General features: G+C 42.2%; 1 protein-coding gene across 1 annotated transcript in view; it reads left to right on the top strand.

The window, feature by feature from the left end:
- LOC126247391 (parathyroid hormone/parathyroid hormone-related peptide receptor-like) overlaps positions 1 to 17,074 on the top strand; it is a 931,061-nt gene that overhangs the window by 675,460 nt on the left and 238,527 nt on the right. Inside the window, exon 4 of the mRNA XM_049948475.1 lies at positions 11,704 to 11,782. Within this exon, the coding sequence (XP_049804432.1) occupies positions 11,710 to 11,782 (73 nt within the window). The 5' untranslated portion in view covers positions 11,704 to 11,709. The remainder of the gene's footprint in view (positions 1 to 11,703; positions 11,783 to 17,074) is intronic.

Here is a 17,074-nt window from a genome sequence, read left to right as displayed (position 1 = left end):
TTTGAAATAAAGACCTCAGTCCATTTCCCACAAATTCACAGGAGTTGACTTAGATTAGTGGAAGTGCAGTTTATTATTATTATTTGACGAGATTTTGATAGCTTATGAGTGAAACAATAAGTGACTGCGAGAAAATTCAAACTTAGTACGATGAGGTGGCCTATTTAGTATGTGTGAGCGATTATCGTGTTGGAATTTGAACCTGTGGCGGATTTTTTGTTATGGTTCTAAGGGAAATGGCTTTCTTGCCGCCAAAACCAGGCGTATTGTATAAATAATAATAAACGATTGAACTTGGTGCGATTTTCTATGTTAGTGGAGGTAGGCCAATAATAATAATAAATAATAATAAATGATAATAAATGAACATAAATAATAATAAATGATAATGAATGATAATAAATAATAATGAATAATAATAAACAAAAGTAAGGCTTTGCAGCCAGTATCGTGTTGGAATTTGGAGGGAATTTTCTAGTGGAGGCAGGTCAATAATAATAAATGATAATAAATGATAATGAATGTTAATAAATGATAATCAATAATAATGAATAATAATAATAAAGACAAGTACGGTTTTTGTATGCATTATCCTGTTGCAATTCAAACTTCCCGCCATTTTTTCTTCTGGAGGCTTAGGTTAGTGGACGTAGCTCAATTGGCCTATTTTCCCGCCAAAATCCGTCATCGCCGCCATCTTGAATAAATTTGGCAACAATGCAGATTGGCCTGATGAGAAGGTTGCCCTACTACTAATATGGCCAGAGGTGGTTGTTCTGGGTACTGATTTCTCAGGATCTATGCACCCAAATTGCGTGAAAATGTAATCACATGTCAGTTCTAGTATAATATATGTGTCCAATGAATACCTGTTTATCATCTGTATTTCTTCTTGGTGTAGCAATTTTAATGGCCAGTAGTGTAGGTCATAAATGCTTGCATATTTCACTGTTTGTTAGGTAATTAAAATCCGGGCCCTATTCTTCAGCCCCGGCCAGGGCCTACGAGTAGAGGCGTGCTTGCACCCCTACGCTCTGTATCTAAACCAATAAAAGTTCTTTGTAACTCTGAAAAGTGTTTGCCCAGGGGCCCCCTCGTCTCTGTAAGCAACCCAACCGCTTTATCTGGTGTCAGCAGGTAGTCTTCGAGCCCATCACTAAGTCGTTTCTTGACAACAGTACGAGCAACAACACCTATTATCTTCATTGCGGGGTGAGTGCAGTCTCTTCGTTTTGTTTTTGTTTGACTGCGAGTGTCATGACTAGTCAGTGAGTTTTTCTCAGGGGCTGAGTTGCAACTGTAAGCTTAGTGTGTGATACAGGAACACAAACAGTAATGGGAGGAGGATTACTTGTTAGTGTTAGTTTTCTGGTAGCTATGGGCAATAAGGGTGGCATGAGTAACAGCTATGACTCATTATGTAGAGGTATATAAAAACTGTTAATCATCAATAGTAATTTGGCAGGAGAAGTTAAGTTGAGTAGTTGTTTTGCTGTATAACATCAATGAGTAAGAGAAACCACTCAGACGAGAGCAATATGTTAGTGTTGCACTTAAGTGGTCTCGTAATTTTATTTTGTTTCGTGTGGAGCAAGACGTATGACTCGATATCATAGCATGTAAGGCAGTGCGGAGTGTTTCAGTGGTTTTTTTCTCGTTTATGATTGTGTAGCTCATGACATATAATCATTTCATGCAGTATCACAGGATCAGTACAGTAAGGTCGTTGAGAATTTTAAGGTACAAAGTAGATAGAGTGCGAGTGGAAAATATGGACAAGAGTAAGAGATTAGAAGCACTTGATTCTTAGATGGAGGAAAAGACGTAGCCCAAGACTCCAGAGAAGAGAAGATAGAAAGAAAAAAGAGGAAGCAGAATGGAAGAAGGACAATGCTGAAAAGGAGAGGAGCAGGCTTGCGGATAATTTACCTGTTCCTACAGAATGTCCGACTACAGTTGATGTGGTTAAACCTGTCACACCTGAGGAGAGCAGGACAGAATGTCCGGATTGGTTACACGATATTCTTGCTAGGAAGACTAAATTAACTGTGGATTGTGTCGAAATACGACTTTCTGGGAATTTAAGTAAGGCAGAGAAGAATGACGTTGTTGAAGTTAAGGAGAGTAATGTAGAATTCCTGCTCCGATATCCAGTGAATTGTGGAGTCTGGGGTAACTGTAGTGCCAGACGGAATGAGTGTGGACCGTACCGAAGTGATTCAGTGAAGTGAAAGCAACAGGGGTGATTTATGTGACGTACTGCCTGTCCCACTGGGTGATGGTGGGTTCCGTGTTGAGGCCAGAGAGTCTAGGCCGGACGCCCAGGGAAGTGCAAGCGCCTCTGATTTTTGTGTTGTGCAGAGTGGAACTACCGACGGAATTGTTGTTTTAGATACTACAGGGCATACACGAGAAGTTGTTGATACTTATGTTGCAGGTGTTGTGACAGAAACGGTGCAGGCACGCACGTTTCCTCAGAATCAGGGTGAATGGCGGAAAAGTAAGAGAAGGCGTGGCTGTAGAGTTGATTATCAGGTGGACAGAGCTTAATCTGGTGAAAAGTGTACGTCAGAGGTTCGGAATGTAAAAACGAGCGCAAGTACTGGGTCACAGCCGTGACGCGCGGAGCGAGCTTTTCATAACACAGCCATAGTCTGGTGTATGGGATGAGCATGAAATGGGTGAAGGGTGCAAAGCAAGCCTGACTGAACATCATGCCAAAATTGACCGACGGCGACAAAAAGCCGTTGCCAGTGTGGAGACCTCACGACGTGTATCTAGTGTAGAAGACGAACCAGTTAAGCGACGTACAAATACATTCAGTAATAATTCGCATGACACAGTGCCGGCAGACAACGGGAAGTTGTTTTGGGTAGGCAGGAGTATCAGAAAATTCATTAATGAGTGGTACAATGAAAAGAGTAAGTGGAACTACATGTCGAGGAGTTAGGAATGGGAGTACTATATTTAAGGATAGTTTTTGGAGTATGTTGTCTTGGGAAGCGTAAGATGAACTGTTGTCCGAAGGACAAAGGTCCGAAAGCTGTGCCAGAGCAAAGGGCGTAAAGTTGTAATGAAGCCAGACCAAGTTTTGTTGACGGTGACATATTAAGGATAATTGACTAAGAAAGAATGAGAGTCATTTTAACTTGTAAGTGTGGAATGGAGAGCTAGCTTTTGTGTGCATGAGCATGGTAAGGGGCCTAGCAGTGGAATATGTTTCGTAGAATTTGAATTAAGGAGCGGGGCAGGAGGCTATTGAGAAATCATATGAGTTTGTGTGAAACAAACGAGAGACGAAAGATGGATTTATGGAGTCAGGGACGATTTAGTACTTATTTTACGAATTAAGGGTAGAAGTAATTATAATAAAAAGCTGGGACAGGATGAGACCCGAGCAACCAGATCTTGTCCATGGGAGGGGGGGGGGGGGGGAAGTGTAGTACCGCGACGCAGTCTTTGGACATAAAACTATTATCCTTTAACAAAAGTAAAGAGAAGTAGCAGGGAAGCGCCGTAGAGCATAGCGTTAACAGCTGCAGCCGGTAGCAGCCAGTATGGTGACGTGTGGGTCACAGTAACAGACCACAAACTGATAGCACTGCAAGGACAGCTGAGCTCAGTGGTAAACGAGCCGCGTAGCGGGAACAGTGGAGCAAGTGGGAGAGGTATCATCACATCAAGTTGAGTCTCTTGTTATGGAAACGTGACTAGGAGCCGGGTTTTAGTGAAACAACTAAGTCCTGGAGGCATATAAATAAGTCTGGATTTTGAGGCAGGGAGCACTTGTCAACGCCGAAGGCCAGCGGTACCACCACGATGCGACGCAGAACAATGAGACGACTGGGCTCCGACAGCCTCAGCCATGAGTTTGAGACCGCCATCTTTACCTGCCACCACCGACGCCGATTGCGAGGGGCCATAATCCGAGTGGGTTACTATCACAGCACAATTCTGGCGTCAACGGCCGTGGCCTACAGAGGTTGCCGTCCTAAGCAGCGTAGGGTGCCGGCTCACCTGCACCAGGCAGAAGCCCCCCCCCCCCCCCCCCCCCCCTCCTAGCGTCAACGACTAGAGGCGTGCCTGCCTCACAATGCCATCCATGTATCGAAATCCATAAAAGTTCTTTGTAACTGTTAACAGTGTTTGCACTGGGCCTGTCACCTCCATTCACCACCCCACAGCTTAAAGATGGACTTGGCAACATTTCAACAAAATATTGTTGGCGAGTATCCCATTCTATCCAAACAAGTCTTATGAAAACATATTCTATTTGCCACTACTTGCAGGTGTAATATTTTAACTACTGTATCAATCAAAACAAAAGTGGAGAATGAAATGAACTTGGAACATGATGTATGATGTGCATTGGTAGACACCAATCCTAAAAAACAAAGAAAGAAAGAAGCAATACCAAACATTTCATTGACTTATTCTATACCTAATAAAGGATCGAGACAAAAAACAGAAGTTTACTAATTTGAAGGTTAGCCAAATATCTTTCATCTTACCCATTTTTAAGTCTAAGGTTTTTCTAGATGCTAAAATTCGTTGGGTTGTTAACTGATATCTGATCTCGTAATGGGTAATAATCATTGAAAGACTGATAACTGAAGTTGGCTGTGCGCCGATGCACCTGTATATTAGCCAAATCTAACATAGGGCGCTTGAGGCTAAATAAAAAGTGAGCAGAGAATATACAGGGTGTTCAAAATAAAGTGTCAAAAACTTGGAGAGGAGGTAATATTCGTCGAAGAAAGAAAAATAAGTCCAATAAACGTGGGTCTGGAAACATATACTTTCCGTGATAAACACGCGTTTATAGGAAAGGCTGCGCGACGCTTAGTTGCGAATATAAGCGCAGTCGTTGCATCGGCGCTCCATCAAATGTGTCAGCAAGGTATTATGATGTTTTGCTCTTAGCACTCTACTTACCATTAGGTGGTCTGCAGTCAGTATTGGGGTTCGAATCGTGTTGTAGGCTACGTTAGTTTTCGTAAAGCGGAGATTCACTTATATGTTTACTGTTACTGGACTGTTTGTACGTACAAATGGCGTAGTACATTTACAATTACATTTTGGCCGGCCGAAGTGGCCGTGCGGTTAAAGGCGCTGCAGTCTGGAACCGCAAGACCGCTATGGTCGCAGGTTCGAATCCTGCCTCGGGCATGGATGTTTGTGATGTCCTTAGGTTAGTTAGGTTTAACTAGTTCTAAGTTCTAGGGGACTAATGACCTCAGCAGTTGAGTCCCATAGTGCTCAGAGCCAATTACATTTTGTCTCTTCCACCACTTGTTAGCAATGGAAGCCTACTATTCGACAGGTGAAATGGCAGATATGATATTCTGCTACGGTTTAGCAAATGAACGAAGTCTGCGAGCCCATGCCCTCTATGCTGAAAAATATCTGTAGCGTTGAGTGCCCTCTATAATCTGTTCTGCAGACTTTTCCAGTGCACCTTGGAAGACTGACAGTGGAAGGCCCCGTTCAGTCCTCACGCCTGACATGGGGGAGCGTGTCCTACGTATTATAAACTGTCACTTGTATATCTGTTTCACAGCTAACTTTATATACCTTCATTCCACAAGGGATATAAACTTCTTTAGCCTCTCCGAATAATCATTTTCTTTCAAACTTCCGTGAAATAAAGTCCATAAAATCTCAATAGCGTAAGCTCAATAATCCAGATATCTTCCAGTCTCGTGGCAAATGAGACGCGAGATAAAAGAAACTTCAACGCCAAAAAGACTTCACTTCACGTAAATAAAATTTGCTTTCCAAATCAGTCACTCGTAAAATTCATCTTCACGCACACTTCCAAAAAAATCTTCAAAATTATGAACGTTAGCTTTTTAATAATTTTTTGGCAGCAATTATTAATTGCACTGCGGTAATAGATACACGTCTCAGACAGAACTAACACTTATAAACAGATTTCAACTTCTCTCAGCTAAATCAAGACAGGAACTCGAGACATATTTTAATTCACTACAATTCAAAACTACACTACTTGCCATTAAAATTGCTACACCACGAAGATGACGTGCTACAGGCGTGAAATTTAACCGACAGGAAGAAGATGCTGTGATATGCAAATGATTAGCTTTTCAGAGCATTCACACAAGGTTGGCGCCGGTGGCGACACCTACAACGTGCTGACATGAGGAAAGTTTCCAACCGACTTCTCATACACAAACAGCAAAAAAATGGCTCTGAGCACTATGGGACTCAACTGCTGAGGCCATTAGTCCCCTAGAACTTAAAACTAGTTAAACCTAACTAACCTAAGGACATCACAAACATCCTTGCCGGAGGCAGGATTCGAACCTGCGACCGTAGCGGTCTTGGGGTTCCCGACTGCAGCGCCTTTAACCGCACGGCCACTTCGGCCGGCTACACAAACAGTAGTTGACCGGCGTTGCCTGGTGAAACGTTGTTGTGATGCCTCGTGTAAGGAGGGGAAATGCGTACCATCACGTTTCCGACTTTGATAAAGGTCGGACTGTAGACTATCGCGACTGCGGTTTATCGTATAGCGACATTGCTGCTCGCGTTAGTCGATATCCAATGACTGTTAGCAGAATATGGAATCGGTGGGTTCAGGCGGGTAATCGGAACGCCGTGCTGGATCCCAACGGCCTCGTATCACTACCAGTCGAGATGACAGGCATCTTATCCACATGGCTGTAACGGATAGTGCAGCCACGTCTCGATCCCTGAGTCAACAGGTGGGGTTGTTTGCAAGACAACAACCATCTGCACGAACAGTTCGACGACGTTTGCAGCAGCATGGCTGGTTCAAATGGCTCTGAGCACTATGGGACTCAACTTCTGAGGTCATTAGTCCCCTAGAACTTAGAACTAGTTAAACCTAACTAACCTAAGGACATCACAAACATCCATGCCCGAGGCAGGATTCGAACCTGCGACCGTAGTGGTCTTGCGGTTCCAGACTGCAGCGCCTTTAACCGCACGGCCACTTCGGCCGGCCAGCAGCATGGAATATCATCTCGGAGACCAAGTCTGTGTTACCCTTGACGCTGCATCACGGACAGGAGCGCCTACGATGGTGTACTCAACGACGAACCTGGGTACAGGAATGGCAAAACGTCATTTTTTCGGATGAATCCAGGTTCTGTTTACAGCATCATGATGGTCACATCCGTGTTTGGCGACATCGCGGTGAACGCACATTGAAAGCGGTATTCGTCATCGCCATACTGGCGAATCACCCGGCGTGATGGTATGTGGTGCCATTGGTTACGCGTCTTGGTCACCTCTTGTTCGCATTGACGGCACTGTGAACAGTGGACGTTACATTTCAGATGTGTTACGACCCGTGGCTCTACCCTTCATTCGATCCCTGTGAAACCGTACATTTCAGCAGGATAATGCACGACCGCATGTTGCAGGTCCTGTATGAACCTTTCTGGCTACAGAAAATGTTCGACTGCTGCTCTGGCCAGCACATTCTCCAGATCTCTCACCAATTGAAAACGTCTGATCAATGGTGACCGAGCAACTGGCTCGTCACAATATGCCAGTCACTACTCTGGATGAACTGTGGTATCGTGTTGAAGGTGCATGGGCACCTGTACCTGTACACGCCATCCAAGCTCTGTTTGACTCAATGTCCAGGCGTATTACGGCCAGAGGTGGTTGTTCTGATTTCTCAGGATCTATACACCCAAGTCGCGTGAAAATGTAATCACATGTCAGTTCTAGTATAATATATTTCTCCAATGAATCCCCTTTTATCATCTGCATTTCTTCTTGGTGTAGCAATTTTAATGGCCAGTAGTGTATTAAATTCATTTCTCTTCATTATAAATTTAGGGTTGTGTGAGTCGCTTCGGAGGTGGGGTAGGGGGAGAGTTTGCAAAACCGCCGTCGCTTTATGCCACCGTAGACCAGGAAGGATGGCTGCGTAACGGTAAGGAAACTGGTCCTACTGCGACGCCTCACGCCTATACCATGAAACAATAGAAAGAGCGTGTGTTTCTTGCAATAGCATATTACAATAAGAAATATACGCAATCTTTTCATTTTCGATAACGTGCATGTGTCGAGTGACGGAGACTGATCGATGTTACAGTCTAATTTAATTCAGACTTTAGAAAATGGAAAATAAGTCAATACTGAAACCATTCCACTAAACAGTTGTACGCAGTACAATGGAAACTTGCGTTTTTACTGCTACACGAGAATGTCCTCAACTTTACAGGTATGATGAGGTCAGCTGTTTAAGCCACAATTCGAACCATTCGATGTGGCATTTATTCAGATACAAGAGGCATTCCCATGGACAAAAGTTTGTTAAATAACGGAAATGTCCTGAATAACATCCGCAGTTGTATCCCCAATCTTTGCAATTGTAATCTGACACTTCCGCTTCATTTGTGAACAGTATTTCATTTCCAAAACTTGTGACGCGTTCTTCGCAGTCTACGGGAGCAGCTCTGCCATTGCTGTCTTCGTATTATCTCTGAGGAAGTGAGTAAGTAATGTCGCAGCGCTGTACGGGTCTATAAATACATCACTCTCTTCCGCGATGTTTCCTGGCTGTTGACGAAATAGCATCTACAGTCGCTGGCGAACAGGATTTTATTTAATTATGTATACTTCTGAGGCTTTTCTTACTAGAAACGTGGCCAGTATTGAATTTTTATAGAAAACGGTGACCACTTTAACTGAAAGTTGACGTACATCCTTCTGTGCGACTTTAAATTCGTACCAAGACAGGACTCGTAGACGACCAGAGAAGAAGTCACCTCGGTATGGAAGAGCAAAGATGGATGATCAGAAGTGAAGCACACGCAACACCCGCACGTCTTTTCCTTGACTCTCTGATTCTCAGTTTTCAAACACTAGATGTCTAAAAGCTTTGGGCAGACCCCCTTTTAAACGCATACGTTTATTGCCGACGCGTATACGCTGTTTCATCACATGAGCTTCATATCACCATTATTCTATTCTTCCTGATTTTATTACGATTTTTGTGAAAACGTATCCACACTGTAGCAATACATGGTGCTATTCACATTTATACGCCACAAAAAGAGCGAGGATCACAGTAGCTAATGATGATGCAATAATAAGAGTATATCCCGAGGGGGACACATTAAATATTGTGGTGTCATAAGGTTCAATGTCGCCCATTCCTGTTCGTGATCTAAATGATTTACTTGGGATACTGTGGAACTCTCCAAAGCTGTAATGTCTGATTACTACATGAACACATTGATAAAGGATTCAAACACATCCATAGTAGACACCGCCGAGAGTGTAAGTGAATGGTCTTACAGCTGGTTCACAGCCAACAGCTCCACTTCTAATGTTATAAAAAAAAACTCATTTTATACAATTCCAAACAAATCAGAATATCTTACAGGTACTAGAAGTAGAGATCAATGGTCGTACGCTTGATGAAGCTCCAAGTATGAAGTTACTGGGCACCCAGGTGGACAGTAAATTGACGTGACACCAGCATGTCAATAAGTTAACAAAAAATCTCAGTTATATCTGCTTTGCGCTTAGAAACCGTCTCATTTTGTTGACTTGCAGACAAGAGTGCTAGCATATACACTCAATATTTTTGTGAAAAACATACTTCTTCTACAAATGCATGAAGTAAGAATATTGTATAAATATGACAACTGAACATCTTTGAAAATCTTCGTAAACTTCCATTATATGCTAATACCTTACTCTTTCACGGTATTTATGGTTAATAATAAGAATGAATTGAGGATTAACTCTGCAGTTCACAACCACAATACTAGAAATAAATATAATTTTCATGTAGACTATGCATTCATCTTTAGGGTTCAGAATGAACTTTTTAATACTCTGGCACACAAGTTTATACCTGTTTGCTAGTGGAGCCTCAGGCACGAAATTTGTAAACCCCAAATCTTCAAAAGCAAAGTGAAAGAATCACATTAGCCATTTAGCGGTGCCTTTTTACAAAATGCAGCAAGTTACCAATTATTTAGGTGCAATTATCTAGTTAGCGTATTACCCGTGGTTGATTCGGTGATTTAAAGAAAAGGGAGAAAAATAAGTCTCAAATCCTCTGATAACATTTGAATCAATATTTTCTTTTAAAATTCATTATGCTGCGTATGACTGATGTGTTATCATATATTTCAAGACATTGAAATGCGTTGATCTGTCATTAGAGTAAGGTGGAAGAAATTTGTTTGACTATACACATGTTTTGGCTGTCTGGGAGGTATGAATGAAAAACAGAAAAAAATTGACAGTTATTTTCTGAGCGTGAGCTAAAAACAAATAGTAGCGAATACTGTGTGTTTTAGTTTTGTAAACAAGCTGCCAGTTCCCAGTGAGTAATGTGTAAATATTGCAGTAGCCTTTCAAATATGACATTTTCCATGTTTTGTAAATATAAAATACAAGAAACTATCAGCCTCGATTGCGATAATTACCTCAATGGAGGCTGATAGTTTCTTATATATTAGATTATCACGATTGCTGACTGGGCTGCAATGTTGAAAGTACTAAAATTTTGTAAATGTCATTTTCTAGTAAAACTTATATTTTGGATTATCCAGATTTTTCGTTTAACCATGTAGTCTTTGATTCATATTAACCTGTATGATCAGGAGTTTACTGTGGCAATTTTCTCGTAATACACAAGTAATCTATGCGTAGTTACCAGAATTATTAGAGTAGGTAGATTAGCACCAGTTTTAATTTGTTGTTTATGCATCTTACAGAAGTAGCCAGCTGTGGTTGTTGTTGCCTGTTAATGCATAACCTGATGTATCCTAAAGACTTTCCTTCATGATGAAACTAACAGAATACGAAGTCTGAATGAATGGATCCTCTCAATCTCTACTTGTATTGCAGTGACATTCCACCATGCCAATATCTGCAGCGAGATCCCACCCAAATAGGAATATTATTTCATCCATGAAGTTTACATCATCCTCGTCTTGCCTTCATACTCCTGGTCAATCCATTGTGGCTACTGCCACTTGTTTTTAAATATATATCTTCTTTAAGGACACTGAGGGCTGAGATGTGCTGATGAGATGCGTCTATTTCACTCTCCCCCTCCCCCCTTTTTCACCTGCCCCTCACCCTGTTGCACAGTAACACCACAGTCTTTGTATGCTGTTTTAAGGAAAATTAAAGAAAGTGAGTATCGCCTTGAAAAAAGTTTCATAGATTTCCAGAAAACCTGCCAAAAGGCTATAAAAATTCTTAATGTGACGGCAGTTGGTGACCAAAACTTGTAACTGGCTCTTTCTGTAAAACAATTATAGCTTGTGTCTTCGACTACGATGCAAGAATATGGACTGGCTGAGCAGGAAAAGTAAAGACTGTGCAATCTCTTCAACAACAGTCAAGGTTCGAACATTGAGTTCATGGAACCTAATACCTCTCCGTTTCATAATAAGTGTACCGTACTTAATTTTCAAAATCATTCTGCACCTCCACATTATTGTGTAATAGATGGTGCACATCTTTTCGGGGCTTTCTGTGGTTATTACCTTCAGAATAAAACAGTTAATGGTCTTCAGTCAAGACGACATAATGTCATATAATGAAACAGCCAAATACTGTAGACCATTGTGACTGTTTTGAACTGCTTATTATACTCGTAATTTCAAGGAAAACCAAGTATATTGAAACTGTCTACCTAAATGTGAAGCAAAATTCTTTATCTTTTTTCAGCGAGAGATGGAAAAGCAGAAGGAAATTTTAATAATAAAGGAAATTGAATGCAGAAAATTAAATGCATCGAATGCACCAGGTAAGTCAACAACTCATAATAATTTCCGTATTGTGTACTGTCATTTAGGATTGTAGATCTAAGGGTTGTTGTAAGTAATTGATCATTGATTAACGTAACTTTTCAAATAACTTACGGGAATGCAGCCGGATGGAGTAGTCGACAACCGCATAACGCTTCACGTCGCCTGGCTGCGTTCCCGCCAGTTAATTTGAACATTGTATATTCTGGGAGAAACTCATGTGTCACTATTTAACATTTTATTGTTATTTGCATCACTCGCATAACTGAAGTATTTGCATTGTACTGTATATTTATTGCTCCAGCTTTGGCATACAGTACAGCTTGTACAAGTACTATTGGACACGTCAGAATAACGTGTCATTCAATATAAACGCAAAAGGAAAACGCATATAATCATTCTTGAACTCTGAGTTGTGCTGATTGATATAAACGAAGAAAAATTACTATTGTTCCAAATTTAGAAATTCTTGTACAGAATAAAAACAGTGCTTCATTACGAATACCTTTAGTTTTTTCCCTTAAATACTAGTTCTGGAGCAATATTATTTCATCTATTGTATTATTGTGTAATGTGACATCGCACTGTATAATACTTTTGATGTAGGATAATGTTCTGGAAAACATTTGATAGATATTGACAATTCTCTGGTTCCACAATTGTGCACAGCCCTGTTCTGCATTTTTCACCACTGTTCATGAGGAAGTTCCCAGCGAATAAAATGGTTTCAAGAAGGAGCAAACATGGAACAGTTATATCGCCAAGCTCATTAAAATGAGGTTTACAGGATTCCATTCTTTAAGGCCACAAATTATCCTCAGTCGCCTTCTTTACTTTATACACTGAAGGGCCAAAGAAACTGGTACACTTGCCTAATATCGTGTGGGTCCTTGCAAGAACACGGAAGTGCCATAACACGACGTGGCATGGTCTCGACTAATGACTGAAGTAATGCTGGAGGGAACTGACACTACGAATCCTGCAGGGCTGTCCATAAATCCGTAAGAGTACGAGGGGGTGGAGATCTCTTCTGAACGGCACGTTGCAAGGCATCCCAGAAGTGCTCAATAATGTTTATGTCTGGAGAGTTTTTTTGCCAGCGGAAGTGTTTATACTCAGAAAAGTGTTCCTGGAGTCACTCTGTGGCAATACTGGACGTGTGCGGTGTCGCTTTGTGCAGCTGGAATTGCCGAAGTCCGTCGGAATGCGCAATGGACATGAATGGATGCAGGTGTGAGACACGATGCTTACGTAACTGTCACCTATCAGAATCGTTTCTAGACGTATCATGGGTCCCATATTACTCCATTACAGAGGCTCGACCAGCTTGAACAGTCCCCTGCTGCCATGGCAGTGTCCGTGGATTCATGAGATTGCCTCCATACCCGCACACGTCCATCGGCTAGATACAATTTGAAACAAGACTTGTCCGACCAGGCAACATCTTTCCAGTCGCAAACAGTCCAATGTCGGTCTTGATGGGCCCAGGCGAGGCATAAAGCTTTGTTTTGTGCAGTCATCAAGGGTACACGAGTGGACCCTCGGCTCCGAAAGCCCATATCGATGATGTTTCGTTGAATGGTTCGCACGCTGACACTTGTTGATGGCCCAGAATTGAAATCTGCAGCAATTTGCGGAAGTGTTGTACTTCTGTCACGTTGAACGATTCTCTGTGGTCGTCGTTTGTCCCGTTCTTGCAGGATCTCTTTCCTTCCGCTGCAATGTCGGAGATTTGATATCTTACCGGATGCCTCATTCCACGGAACATTCGTGAAATGGTCGTACGCGAAAATCCCCACTTCATCGCTATCTCAGAGTTGCTGTGTCCCATCGCCAGTGCGCCAATTATAACACCACGTTCAAAACTCACTGTTGTGATAATTCGGGAAATTATTTTTGACATCAGATACCGGTCGCCTCATGTCGGGCGCCAAAACTGTAGTGAATTCGAGAAATTAAATGAAATTAAACACGGAGGGTACAAAATTGAGGGGTTCCTGTATGAATATAAAAGATTGCTTATATGTTCAAAACATGAAAGAAATGTTTTTTTGTGCTGTTTATACAAAACAAAACAAAATCACAAATCTCAGGGCCGATTTGACAGGGTACGGACACGACTCAGTTATTAAGGGGAAGGAGGAGGGAACGAATCGTCTCACCATTCTTGTTATCATTCGTCGTTTACTGCTATTGACTGCACCCGGGAACTCTGCCCAGGGAGTCGGGCCCCTTCCTCCTCCACGGCAGCTCGCGGCGACTTGGCGAAAGTGGCTGCGGTATTAAATCTCTTAAATCTTGATAACCTGCCATTGTAGCAGCAGCAACCGATCTAAAAACTGCGCCAGACACTTATTATCTTAAACACAAGATAGACGTTGACTGTGGATATTGTATAACAGACACAGTCACTTTGACTGTTCAGAGATGTCACTAAACCTGCCCAAAGATGTAAACAACCATGCATGAGCAGCGCCTATTAGACGGAGGAGATCCGACAGCCGATCAGTTCCAGTCATTCCTCCAGGAAGGAGGTACACAGCTCGTGTTGTCTGTAGTTCAACCATGTCTAGACGGTCAACACCACAGTTCGATCGCGTCTGCATTGTTACTTGGTGCTAGGAATGGCTCTCAACAAGAGAAGTGTCCAGGTGTCTTGGAGTGATGTTGTTCGGACATGGAGATACAGAGAGACTGGAACTGTCGACGACATGCCTCGCTCAGGCCGCCCAAGGGCTACTACTGCAGTGGATGACAGCTACCTACGGATTATGGCTCGAAGGAACCCTGATGGTAACGCCACCATCTTGAATAATGCTTTTCGTGCAGCCACAGGACGTCATGTTACGTCTCAAACTGTGCGCAATAGGCCGAATGATGCGCAACTTCACCCCCGACTTCCATGGCGAGGTCCATCTTTGCAACCACGAATCCATGCGCCAACATGCCAAATGGACCGCTCAGGGTTGCTATCACATTCTCTTCACCAGTGAGTGCTGCATATGCCTTCAACCAGACAATCGTCAGAGATGTGTTTGGAGGCAACCCAGTCAGGCTGAAAGCCTTAGACACACTGTCCAGCGAGTGTAGCAAGGTGGAGGTTCCCTGCTGGCATTTTGGGGTGGCAGTATGTGGGGCCGACGTACGCCGCTGGTGGTAAGGAAGGCGCCGTAGCGGCTGTATGATACGTCAATGTGATCCTCCGACCGATAGTGTAACCATATCGGTAGCATATTGGCGAGGCATCTGTCTTCATGGACGACAATTCGCGCCCCCGTCGTGCACATCTTCTGAATGACTTACTTCAGGGTAGCGACATCGCTCGACTAGAGTGGCCAGCATGTTCTCCACACATGAACCGTATCGAACATCCCTGGGCTAGACTGAAAAGGGCTCTTTATGGACGACGTGACCCGCCAACCACTCTGAGGAATCTACGCCGAATCGCCGTTGAGGAGTGGGACAATCTGGACCAAGAGTGCCTTGATGAACTTGTGTATGCCATGATGAATACAGGCATGCATCAATGGAAGAGGACGTGCTACTGGGTATTAGAGGTACCGGTGTGTACAGCAATCTGAACCACCGCTTCTGGAAGTCTCGCTGTATGGTGGTACAACATGCAATGTGTGGTTTTCACGAGCAATAAAAAGGGCGGAACCTAAAATGATCGCGTCTGAAGTTAATCTGCCCAGTCAAGAAGTCAAGGCTATTTTCGAGTACAAAAAGAGTGCAGAAAAGCTCGCAATGACGATACAGCATACTCACTTCAATAGAAATCGTCTCAAAGATAACTCATTCCAAATTATGTCAAGACTGACTTCAAAACAAACACGACAACTGCAAAGAAAACATTGGTAAACGCACGAAAACTCTGGGTGCAAAACGAGCTGAAAGAACTTTATATTAAAAAGCAAATGTTCAACACACAGCTTTATAATGCAGAATTACGGTTGGGAAAGTAGCTTCAAAGACTAGAATATGATTTCGTAACCGAGAAAGTCAGATAGTACACCGAGTTCATCGTACAGAAAACAAAAGAAACAAAAGCTACACGGACGAAAAAACTAGCCAATCTTATAAAGCAACAGTTATCTTCCAAACTGAACCAAAACAGCCGAAGGAAACACACATTCTACACTACGTTTCCTCAACAACACGAACATAATATTCACTGCAGAAGAAGAGGCACTACTCTGCAAAGGTTTAAAACTCAATGTTCAAGCTCCACTGGACCAAAAGAACCAAGAAAAGCTCATCACTAGTGTCACACAGATCTTAAGCATCGCCCCTAAGAAGCAAAATGACAGAATAGCAGCCTGCCACAAACTTAACGAAATCATTGAAAAGCAAATTGCAGAACCATTCCCAGCATACAAGAAAAAAGAAGCCCTTACATGTACCATTGAGACTAAATTAATCATGAATAATGCAATAATTGTAAAAGGGTAACATAACTGTTGTAATGAACACAGCAACATACGATGAAAAAATTTTAGACTTCTTCCAAACCAACGACATAATAGAAATACATAAACATCCAACAGCCAGAATACAAAAAGAGATCAAACACATTTCAAACTACTACAACTTTCTACTCACTATCCAAGAAGCAAGAAACACTGTAACAATGAGCCCACAAGCACCTTGCCTTAGATCACAACCAAAGATCCACAAAAATAGGACCCCCATCAGACCTATAGTGAACTGTAGGAACAGCCCAACATGCAAACTCAATAAAATACTCTTCAGCATTCTCAAAGAAGCATATACATTCAATGACGAGAGAACACTTAAAAACACAACAGAATTTACACAACATGTCAAAAACATAGAAGTACCTGATGGAGTCACACTTGCCTCATTTAACAAACAAAATCTTTATTCCTCTGTGACAGTAGATCACACACAGCAGATAATCAATGCCAACCTGAAAAAGCACAAAAAATCCCTTCAGTTCACATTACTCAACTAATGGACCTTATTGAATTTGCACTTTCACACGACTATTTTAAATTTAACAATAAAATCTACAAACAAACAGATGCTCTGGCAATGGGCTCCAATCTGTCTGTATTGCTAGCAGAAATATTTATAAGTAACTTAGAAGACAAAATCCTGAATTTCAACCACCGTCTCCTCAAAAATATCATCAACTACTAGAGATATGTAGATGATACCATCATTTTAATCAAAGGCACTATAGATGACATCAGTGAGTCGAACCAGTTATTCAACAACTCCCATGAAAACATAAAATTCACAACACAACACACACTACAACCCATAAC

The sequence above is a fragment of the Schistocerca nitens genome, chromosome 1, assembly GCF_023898315.1.
Source record: "Schistocerca nitens isolate TAMUIC-IGC-003100 chromosome 1, iqSchNite1.1, whole genome shotgun sequence".
NCBI lineage: Eukaryota > Metazoa > Arthropoda > Insecta > Orthoptera > Acrididae > Schistocerca > Schistocerca nitens.
The sequence above is the reverse complement of the archived record's forward strand: the minus strand, read 5'-3'. Positions and strand labels throughout refer to the sequence as shown.